The sequence below is a fragment of the Capricornis sumatraensis genome, chromosome 17 (genome assembly GCF_032405125.1).
Source record: "Capricornis sumatraensis isolate serow.1 chromosome 17, serow.2, whole genome shotgun sequence".
NCBI classification, from domain to species: domain Eukaryota; kingdom Metazoa; phylum Chordata; class Mammalia; order Artiodactyla; family Bovidae; genus Capricornis; species Capricornis sumatraensis.
Genome location: NC_091085.1, coordinates 22,728,303 through 22,740,588, shown reverse-complemented (window position 1 = coordinate 22,740,588; position 12,286 = coordinate 22,728,303). Strand labels below are relative to the sequence as shown.

The window sequence follows — 12,286 nt, the reverse complement described above, 5'->3', positions numbered from 1 at the left end:
GGGAATATTTTATACACATTTTCAAATTCTGAACACAGAAAACTGATCACATGATTTACGTGACTTTTTTTTTTTTTTTCCTAGCTGGGCTGTTAGATATATAGTAGCTATTTATAGAAAACCTAAAATCAGTACATAGAATCACATATATGATCCAAGAGAAGAACAGAGCCTTTAGAATCAGCATTCTCCTTGTCCTTATTGAATGCCACTCTAATATTTGAAGTTACCAACCCAAGGACATCTTGTCTTTGTACCATGACATAATGCTGTGATAGAAATGAATTTTCATCACTGAATTCTAGGCTGTTACACATCATTTACCTGGTCCAGATATATAGTGGGTTGCCTGTCCACAGACCTTTTTTTTAAAAAAATCTCTATTTCCATAGAGAAAACAGAGTTTCTACAAGGGTGTACTTCAGTTTGTTTATTTAGTCACATTATATATGGCAGAACCGACATGGCTTACAGAGTAAATGTGAAATAATTTTCTATAAAGTACTTGGAATTACTGATTTTTCAGTACATACCATGATTTCAAAGGACCAGGAAGTAGATGAATCAAGAAACTTATTTGAGAATACAGATTTTATTTTCTCTTCTAGGAAGACAAGACAGCTGGCTTTTTATACATAAGTCGGTATAATAATACATAAGTGCTTATTGCATGAACCTGGTGTGAGTGTGTATTCTGAATTCAGAGTCTTTATCTTGTCCTGAACCAAACATCTGCTGCTGTCCTGGTCTAGAATGTGATTCCTCCTTTGCTCCCAGTTCGAGCGCTGTTTTCTTCCTTCACAAACTGGCTTTAGTTAAATCTTCTTGGAAGGGAGACCTGGCTGGCTCAAATAGTAGGAATCTGCCTGCAGTGCAGGAGACCTGGACGCTATCCCTGGACTGGGAAAATCCCCTGGAGGAGGGCATGGCAAGCCACTCCAGTATTCTTGCCTGGAGAATGCCCATGGACAGAGGAGCTTGGCGGACTACAGCCCATGGGGTCGCAGAGTCAGACACGACTGAGTAACTAAGCACAATACAAGTCTGCCTTGAAAAGCCTTTGACTACTTTTTATCATATTAGTTTGATCTTTCTATATTCTTAGAGACCTTGAAAATTAGCTTAGCTTTAAGGATCTTTTTAATGACTTCAGGAGTCTTAGGCTGAACGAAGCTAAAACTAGTTTGATCTCTTTAGCTATACTAAGAGTTAATTGAAGGCAAAGAGCAGAATTTTACCCCTTCAAATATGCCCCCTTTTCTTGTTCAGCTTATTTGGGTGTTTATTTAAATAAATGAACAGTTAAGACATTTATATGAGCATGTTGCAGAAACTTTGGAATATTTAATAAAATACCTTAATGCTTTCCTCTGGAAAAGCATAACAAAGGAAATGGAAATTTTACCAAGTTGTGAGACCCATGATTAAAGTCTATCGTGCCTGTTCTTCCGATCATTATTTTGTGCACACAGACACAGTTAAATAAGGGTTTTGTTGTAAATGCAGTTTGTTAGCCTGCTTTGACAACTCTTACATTTCCTTGTTGAATAAAATATCCTTTTGACAGATGATTTTTAATGACTACATAGTTTTCCATCTTTAAAATATATGTTTCACTATAAAAAATAAATAACACACGCTGATTGACTCTGAGTTGGGGATGAAGTGGAGTGGCTCAAACTTTGCTTTATCAGTTCTATATTTGAGGTATTAGAAGAAAAGTCAAGAAATGAGATGGGCAAACAGAAATCAAGAGGGTTGTCAGGGAATTTCCCTCATGGGTCAGTGGCTAAGGCTCCATGCTCCCAATGCAAGGGTCCTGGGTTCAAACCCCGGACAGGGAACTAGATCCCAAATGCTGCAACTATTTTAAGATCTGGTGCAGCCAAATAAATAAATAAATATTTTTTAAAAAGAGGATTAGCTATCTGAAAATGTATGATGACACAGGACTACATTGCAGCGGTAACTCTGCATGGTCTATTATTGATTTTCATCTGATATCATTCTCACTATATTAACAATAAAATTATAGAAATCAATATGGGTTTATTGACTTTAGAGAAAACAGAGATATAAAGCAAGAATCTATTAAATAATTTGAACCTCAAACCTCAAATAATTTGAACCTTATTTTTTGTGCCAATAAAATCTGTAGGAAGGAACTGGTGCATTTTTCAATTCAAGAGGAAGAAGTCTCTGGGGGAAAAAAATCATTTTATCATTCTTAAAAGAGAAAACAGCTTCACAAAAGGTGAGGAACTGAACAATCATTTGACATTGATTCCCACCTCTCTCTAACCCTTACTCACTAGAGTCTCAGCAACACCCAAGCACCAGGATTGATCCTATCATCCAGAGGTTCAGTCCAGGTGCAGGTGAGGGAGACTAAAAGAAGCCTGGGAGCAGGAACTCACTGGCTCAGCCCCTCTCTTAACATTGTCCTATTCTGACTCTGACATTCCCAGTTCAGTCGCTCAGTCACGTCCGACTCTTTGCGACCCCATGAATCTGACCTCCTACTGGCCCAATAAACAGTCCTTCACTATTTGCAATTTCCACTTTCACTTCAAGACCAGTTCAGCTCATAACTTGGTTTCATGCCCGATCAAACCAGCAACCTGAGTTCCTACCCTAGAGCCCCAGTCTTCTCATTCTTCCAACCCTATTACCTGCTGCATAAGTATCTCCTATAGTCTGCCCCCTCAGGCTGGGAGAGTCACCTGGATCTTATGTTCAGTATGGACACATTCCAAATCAGTCTCCACACCCTGCCTAAGTCTCTTCGGACCCACAGAGGCCTGCCTCGACTCTCTATGTCCAAGATAGGCCCCAAATAGGCCCTCTGTTCTCCACACCAACTCCTCCTCCCCCAGACACAGTCTATAGAGTTGCCCTGTTTCTGCCTACACAAGACTTAATACTTTCTGAGAGTACTTTTTAAGTTTTCTATGCTCCCAGTAAAATTGAGATGAATGAATTACTTGCATTTGTTAGGGATTTCACTCCCTCCACCACGTCACCATGTTCCTATCATAAGTGACACCAAGTCTGGTGACGTGTGTAAAGCGTGTGTTTCAATGTACCCTGCAACTGCTCACTTGGCTTTCATCAGGTATCAGGCATCAGCATGTAAGTTATTTCAAGAATGTGACCTCATGCTGTTAAATGAAAAACACAAGAATCACATGTACATACACAAATGCCATTCTCGCCTACAGATTAACGTGCATTAGTGACTATTGCCTTGGATTCATGATATATGTGGTGTCCATATAAAAATATGAAAACATTCCTTTAAGTATTCTATTCACTTTGGAGGTAGTAAATGGAGGCATGACAATAAGTGTGATAAGTATAATCAGGGAACTAAACTTAAGAAACAGTTCACAGGAATTTCTTTTCTTTCATATCTTTGTCAAATGACTCAATTCTATATATAATTTCCCACAATGGTTTCAAGAAAGAAATGTTATCTGATTGTGAGAAATGATCGCTCTTCATAAATGCCAGCTTTGTTGAAATAAAACAATTTTATTAAACTGTAAACAAAATCTGTATTCTCTTGGATTTTTACTAATTTTTCTCTTTGTGAAAATAAAAAGGGTACCTACATACTTAAGTTAAACAATCAAAGACACGTGAAAGCATAGCCATCAGTGTACAGGTGAATTACACAATTTAAATGCAGTCAACCACTAGAAATACTATTGACGATGGGCATGTGATCCTCATCTTATCAGTACATGTTTATCTTTTACTATCAAGATATTTTTAACCAATCAACTTGCTCAATTGACTAGACATCTCCCACTTGATTAACTTGAATAAAGATATAGCAGTGGAACTTCAGTAAGATATAATGATTTTATAGACATATAGATAAGACAGAAACAAATCCTTGATGGAAAGTAACTCATACAAAATAATATGACACCTACAAAATTAGTGTGGCTGTTCACAATTTAAAAAGCAAGGCCACTGAAACTCTCAATTTATTTGAATATACTTTGGTACAGAATCAAGAATCAAATGTAAGAAAAAAATTATTTGGATGGATAAACAATACAGTCCTACTGTATAGCACAGGGAGCTATATTCAATATCCTGAGATAAATTATAATGGAAAAGAATATATTAAAATGTATATATATATATACATATATGTGTATGTATAACTGAATCACTTTTCTGTACAGTGGAAATTAACATGACATTGTAAATCAACTATACTTCAATAAAAGAAAATCTACCTCCAAAAAAATTTTAGTTGGAAAAAAGTTTCTTACATCCTTATTCTGTTTCTAGATTTTTTGTAGTAAGATGCTTTGCTTTCTTTCTCATTATTAAATATGCACATTCTTAAACAATGAAAAAATATTTAAGAAAATACTACTGTTTCACTTATTAATTATGAAATGAAGCTATCTATATGATAGATGAAGTCTTGAATAATTTGTGAGATTAAAAAAAAACTTAAAGAAAAAAATGGTGTCAAAAATATACACTAAAACCTACGTGGGTTTGGCTGTGATGTCTTTGAAAGAATAGTTTAAAAAAAATCTTCAAGAAATGGTATAGTTAGGATCTTTTTTTTTTTTTTTTGTTAGGATCTTTTAAGTGCTAAGAAGTATAACAAACAGTTTAGGAAATACATATTCCAGGATCAACAACACAATTCCCTGAAGATTCTAGATAACTTTCTTTTGTTTGCTCATCAAGGATTTCCTGCCATATGAGAAAATAAAATTACCTATTGTTAAGAATTCTAGTGTATTTTTTGAATAGATATGAAAAAAGAAAATTAAAGTTTGCTTTTTTAAATGGGAGAATATTATTATGAATAAATTCTCAGAGCTGCTCACCTCTTAAATCTATGATTCAAGCCAGAAATGTAAGTGATGACAGCATTGTTCCCAAACGTGACTGTACTTTCAAAACAATTAGTATACTCTTTGAAAAAGGTCTTTGAAAAAGACAGGAAACTTTAATTGAAATAGAAGATAGGTATTTGGTCCATGCATTCTGTCTCCATGCTTGACTAACAGCCTCTACTCCGATTACTTCTGCCTAATTCAGATTTCCCCTGTTCTCCAGGATTCAAGCAAGAAAGCTTTCTTTGGGCTTTGAAATACTTTTAATGAGTCTAACAACTCTTCATTTTTCAGAAGTCTTGCTGAAAGATTAAAAAAAATGAATGTATTATCTTAAAAATAAAAGATGAGTAAGTCTCAAGTAACAAGAGTTATAGTTAGTGAGTCAGGAGGTGCCAAGGTCTTTTTTGATACTTGGCTCCCTTTCTGAAAAGTGGATTTTTTCTTTATTTGACAACATCTGAGAATTTTCTAGACAAATAAATAAATAAATAAAGTATATCGTTGTCAGTGGTTGCCAGGCATTGCCAGAAAGACAGGGATGAACAGGCAGAGCTCAGAGAACTTTTAGGGCAGTGAAGATACTAAGTATGATACTATAATGATGAACACATGTTTACACATTGTCCAAACCCATAGATAATGTATAACTGCAAGGATGAACGCTAATGTAAATTATCGACTTGCGCAGTCTCAGTTATGTATGACTCTTTGTGACCCCATGGACTCTGTGTAGCCCATGAGGCTCCTGTGTCCATGGGATTCTCCAGACAAGAATACTGGAGTGAGTTACCATTTCCTTTTCCAGGGAATCTGCCTGACCCAGGGACTGAATCCAGGTCTCCTGTTTCTCTTGCATTGGCAGGTGGGTTCTTTACCACTGAGTCACCCAGAAAGCCCCAAATTATTGACTTAGGATGACAATAACCTGTCACTGTGAGTTCATCAACTGTAACAAATGTACCATTCTGGCCGGGGGATGCTGGTAATGGGAGAGGCTATACATATGTAGGGGTAGGGGAGTACCTAGGAAACCTCTATATCTTATGTCCAAATTTGGTATGAACTGCAAACTTTTCAAAAAATAAAACCTATTAGAAAGAGCAAGAAAACAAAAGCAAAAAAATTATGATTGTTTTCTCAATAAGTTATGCTTCAAACTGTAATATTTTGAGTGAAAGATGTAAATTTGAAACATTTCATTATATAATAAAAATATATATTCCTAAAATAATTGGAACTTCAAATCACTACAGACTACTACAGAGAGAGGAGATATATGTTTCAACTTGCCCATAACTTCATAAAATATGTATGTATTGACATTCAATGATTTGGATATTAAAATATATCTGGTAAAATTTCATACAAATAAATGTAAAAATATTAGAAACATTTCAAAGTACTTCAGGACAATGAAAGAAGAAAAGTCTAAATAGTTCATAGGAACTATATTTTTACCCCCTTTAAATACCATCTTGCAACTAATTCCCTAATAGCACTTTGCAGTCATAACCAATTCAAGTTCCTACTCACTAGCTAAGTAATGGACCAGCCTCAGGGTATGCATTTTTTTTAAAACCACTGCTACATAAGCAAAAATTGTTTTTATTGAAGTGTAGTTGATTTACAGTGTTGTAGGGGTACACATTTTTAATTCATCCTTTGAGAAATTTACAAATTTCTACATGCGATAGATTCTTAGAGTTGCTTAAGCAAGTTAAAACTTTGAAATAAAATTAAATTCTCAAAGTCAAGGATCTCTCCACAATATCAACATGGAAGAGCAAGGGAATATTTTTGAGTGACCAAAGGGGAGCACAGACCTTGTAAATGTCATAAAGAAGGACAAAGGAAAACTCTACATTAGCCCAGTTAACCTCTCAAGGAGTGAGTAATTAGACACATGGATTTTGAGTAATGATTTGCAACAAACTGTATTAGAATGAATGTTGGGCAAAGGACTTGTGGTCAGCAGATCTGATTGACAGACACAAACCCATCACCTCTGAAGTCCTCAATCCTTGGGTCACAAGCTGACCTGCTCCATAGCTCAGATTCTTCACTTATAAACTGGGGAAAATAACACTTACCTTATAGAATGATTTTGTGTTTTTTTACAGAATAATATTCATGAAATGTGTAAAAATGTATTATAAGTAACAGTGATATCAGTAACATACCTAAAGTTGTAAACTATATGTACAAAAGGCTTATTACATTTATAGCTATAAATGAATAAGAATTTCTTACCAAGGATGAATTCCAACTGTGGTTCATCTGGAGTCTTCTGAATGCCTATGAATAATAGGCACAAATTCAGATTGAATATATTTAACTCATCAAAATCATGTGAACATATATAACTCTTACCCTGCCCACAATGTATAAACGCCCACAAGGTCTGCCAACATTATTTGGCAGAGCAAATAAACTCAGTTAATCATCCAGACATATATAACAAGTCAATTCTCAGGGCAGGATGTAATATTTATAGCAAAACTAGATATGGCTAAAGATTTGATTGCTCTATTTAGTTCCATGGTCGTAAAACAGAAATATTGTTTCTGTAAGGCAAGAAAAATGCAAAACATATTTTTCATCTGTTTCTGTTTCTTTTGTATATAATGTCGACAGAGATGGACCCTTCACAAGGATGACCTCATCCAAGTCTCTGAAACAGATTTCTCTTTCACACCATTTCAACCTTGTGCTAATAGTAAATAATTAAAGAGCTATTTCTAGTTAGGTTACTCAGGACACGATGATGGCAGTTATTCTGCCAATTTACTGATAGCTCAAATCAGGATTCTGTTAAATGTTCTTTCCTTTTTTGGCAGTTAAAAAAAAGTCTATTAACATGGCTAAATGATTTAAGATGAAGTGAGAGGGAAAGTAAGTTTGAGAACAAAGGTAAGGAAATGGGAACATCTAATGGTTAGAGGATAGAAAGGTAAGGCTGTGGCAAGTAATAAAATGGTAGATGGATTCGTTAAGACCACAGTCTGTTTCAGAGCTTCCTAAACAAGAGTGGCTGACTGGGGATATAGCCATTTTTTTTTTCAGTATCATCAAATGAGCTATAATCTATAAAAATAATGAATCACTATGTTGTACACCTTCACCTAATATAATATCGTAAGTCAACTATACTTCAATAAAAAAAGAAAAAAAAGAAATAGAGATCATAAAAAATATAAAACCAAATAAATAAAACTACAAAAAGTAAGCACAAAGAGTGACTTAAAGAGTGACTGAGAATTGGGATGTCATTTGTCACCACTCATGGTTGACTAAGAAAGAAAAGATTATAAAAATCTTCTCCTTGTTTATCTTTATTGGTGTACTCATCAGATAAAATTTGTATGTATTAGCATTTAGTCATGAATATACTGTATCCACTACAGACTGGCATTCGCTATCCACCTCTGCAAGGATTAAATCATGAGCTGCTGCAGCTGCTGACCTTCAGTATCCCCTGGAAGGAATTTAGGGTGGAGATCATAAATGAGGCACTCTATGATTTGGAGAAAACAAACAAAAAAAATGGCAGAACAGGTTTTCAGATAGATATTTTCAGGAGACAATTTCACAAGCCCAGTTCTTGCACCTCCTCATATCTAGAGAAGTACTAAAATCCTTCATGGTGGCGCCTGCTCCTCATAACTAGCAGTGGCCTTCATGAGAATAGCAGAAACCTTCTGCAGAAATATGCGCTTGACTGCATGTACTTCTCTTTCACCAAAGTCACATGTTCACTAACCTTTCCCCCTGCTTCTCTGCAGCAGTTCCCAAGAGCTATCTGAAATGCTGTCTCCCGGGCTATAGTTTTCATTTTGTCCAATAAAACATAACTTATAACTCTTATGTTGTACATTATTTTTTCAGTTGACAACTGTTAGAACCATCTCTTTGTATAAAAACCATCTGTTTTTTATGTACAGAGTTCATATTTTTTGCATTTATGTTTACTTGTATTTCCTACTGACATTTAACAATTTTAGACTTTCTAAGAGGGGTTAGATTGACAACTATTAGGTAGGTCTTTATTAATTTCAAATATTGTAGGTTTTTTTAAGGCAATTAACAATTCTGCTGTAAGCTCTGACCATCAAATTACTCAAATAAACTTATACAACCAGTGTCATTTTCTCAAGATTATTTTTATAATGTAAATGAAATGAGAGGTTAGGCATATGTTTGCCAGGGCTAAATAACTGGATAAGAATCTTTTGAATAAAACACAACACATGGCTGATTCATGTCAATGTATGGCAAAACACTATAATATTGTAAAGTAATTAGCCTTCAATTAAAATAAATAAATTTTTAAAAAAGTTTATGCTAAACAATCTAACCCAAACACTAGAATGTTAAGCATGAGATGAAACATATACTTCTTCCAGTGATTTTAATTACTTAAGTAGCACAAAAACCAATGCTCATGTTCAAATGCTAATCCTGGCCAAATAACCAAGCTTGCTTGCTCTATTGATGTGACTTAGGTGTGGCAGCAACCACTAAGCAGCTAGTGTAATCGTTGTGCCCTAATGTTTTCAACTGAAATGTCTTTGGATTTAAAGAGAAAATTTCTAGGTTTCAAAAAATAATTTCACATGAGAGTAGAAATATGTTCAATAGAAAGTGTGCCATGATAGCCCCCTAAATGGTGTCTCAGACCGTCTCTGTGCATCCACAATCGGGTTTCCATCAACATCCAGAGTGATTTTTTCAAAATTCGAGTACTGTCTTAGTTTTCCAATTGATCTTCAAATAAAGATCAAAATTCTTACCAAAAAAAGAAACTATATACTGTTCTTAATACACATTCAAGAACAATGGTTCTATTTGATATTGAACCATTTCATAGACTATTATCTCCCTCAACCAGGATAAAAGAGGAGAGACGTATCACAGACTTAGAACACTGAAATAATAGTGCAAAGGAACAACGTTATTTAATTTGGGGGTGCATTTATACTCACTTGTGAACTGAAAGTCCCCAGTGTCATTTGCCTGGGGGGTAGGGAGAAAGTTCTGGCCTTCTTCTGATGCTCCTTCCTCTTTGATTTCCATGATCAATCTTCACAGTTTCTTAAATCTTCCCAATGTTTGTGCCCAAATGCCACGGCCAAAGACTGGTTTAATATAGGTGTATTTTCAGCTAAAGTCCTGATCTTCCCACTCTGAAATTCTGCATTTAGGAAACAGAAACAGCAAAAGTCTCAGTCACTTCCAAGTTCAGTATAAAGCTAAAAACTCAAGGTAGGTAGAGCCTACGGCTACCTTCATATGAAATTCCTTCCCGCCTCTCCAACTTTTATTTTCAGAATGTATCCACACAGTTAATGTATCATAAACTCTGGGTTAAATGGGTATTCTCTATGTAATAATTTTACTGTCATATGAGATACTTCTAAATCCTAAGAGGTATTTTCTTTCTCTTCTAATTCATTTTGTAAAATAGCACATAGCTATAGGAGTGCTAAATTAATATGTACCTAATTTAGCAGCAAGAGCAGATAGTGTCTTCACAAAGCATTAGCATGTTCGGCCAAGCTGTATCTTACTATCATTCCTTCCATTAGAACTGCCCTTTACGCTTATCTCTCTACCCACTTTTGTTACAACACTATTCATGAGCACATTAAGATCATTTGGCACAACACTCTTCTTCCAAGATGAGCTAACAGGTTGTTCAGGGAAGTTCCAACTTCATCATTTTACATAGTCTCTTGCTTCTTTGCCTAATCAAAGTTTAAATGTTTAAAGACTGGGATATATGGTGAAAAGAATGAACAATAATTTTAAAAAGCTAAAATTCCAGGGCAAACGAAAGGAACAGCAAAATGATGAAAATTAGCATGGGGAAAGAAAGCCTCCAAAAATTTAATACCCTGTTACACAGACAGACTCAAATAGTACTGAATTCATTTTGATTTTTAGTATGTTACACATGACCAAGAGTGAATTAGGGAAAAAAAAAACAATGTTGTTTTAATTCAAGTTACCACCTGAATTAAAATGTATAAAAATCTTTAAACGTCTACCCAATACTATTTAATGAGATAGCAGCAATGGGGTTTGGTTTGGAATACTGATTTGGTTTCCAACTTTACAAGTTCATAAACTCACTCTTTGTTGTTTTCATAAAAGCAACTTCATTTATAATTCAGCTCTAGTGTTTAAATGTCATCTGGCAAAAATTAAATCCAGAGAACATCTTGAATCTTTAGAACATATTACAATAAGGTTGCAGATAAATACACATTGGCTTCTAAGGATATAACTAGGGATACTTGCTGGGGTAAAAGGCTATAGTACTATCAATAAGACCAAATCCATTAATTTGGTAATTATATTTTTTATTGAGTTATAGTTGATGTACAATATTACATAAATTACAGGCATATGACACAGTGATTCACAATGTTTAAGGTTATACTGCATCTATAGTTACTATAAAATATTGGCTATTATATTCCCTGTGAGGTACTATATATCCTTGTAGCTTATTTTATACATAATAGTTTGTGTCCCTTAATTCCCTACCCCTATATTGGAAACAAAAGCAAAAATAAATGGAACCTAATTGAACTTAAAGGAAACCGTCAACAGGATGAAAAGACAGCTTACTGAATGGGAGAAAACATTTGCAAATGATATGACTGATAAGGGGTTAATATCCAAAATATATAAACGGCTCATACAACTTAACATCAAAAACAAACACCAATTAAAAACTGGACAGAGATCTGGATAAACACTCTTTCCAAAGAGGAGATGCAGATGTGCCAATAGGCACATGTAACTATGCCAAGCATCACTAATCATTAAGGAAATGCAAATCAAAACCACAATGACCTATGACCTCATACCAGTCAGAATGGCTATCATCAAAAAGAACACAAACAAATGTTGGAGAGGATGTGGAGAAAAGGGAACCCTCATACACTGTTTGTAGGAATGTAAATTGGTACAGCCACTATGGAAAATCATAAATATATATATACACACACACACACACACACACATATATAATTTTCCATTTGAAACAACATGGATAAACTTGGAGGGTACTATGCGAAGTGAAATGTCAGATAGAAGAAAACAAATACTGTATGATATTACTTGAATGTTAAGTCTAAAAAATACAACCAAGTAGTGAATATAATAATAATAATAAAAAGAAGCAAACTCACAGATACAGAAAACAAATTAGTAGTTTCCAGTGTGAGAGGGAATGGGGGAGGGGTAATATAGGGGTTAAAAATTATATTTTAAATTAAGGTAATATTTTCTCGTTGGATTATTTAAATTTAGATATCTTTTTAATAAGGAAAGGCACATATTTATCGTATCACATCCTTTAAGAACCTATGACAAATGCATTAGCATTAGTGGAATGCATT

At 34.6% G+C, this 12,286-nt stretch overlaps 1 protein-coding gene across 5 annotated transcripts in view; it reads right to left on the bottom strand.

Annotated features, from left to right (window-relative positions):
• INPP4B (inositol polyphosphate-4-phosphatase type II B) overlaps positions 1–9,950 on the bottom strand; it is a 423,416-nt gene extending 413,466 nt beyond the window's left edge. For all 5 annotated transcript variants that reach the window (XM_068990082.1, XM_068990083.1, XM_068990085.1 and 2 more), the window contains exons 1-2: positions 9,860–9,950; positions 7,128–7,172 (exon numbers count right to left, since the gene is read on the bottom strand). In XM_068990082.1, coding sequence (XP_068846183.1) covers positions 7,128–7,172; positions 9,860–9,950 — 136 coding nt within the window. The remainder of the gene's footprint in view (positions 1–7,127; positions 7,173–9,859) is intronic.
• Positions 9,951–12,286: the final 2,336 nt, after the last annotated feature.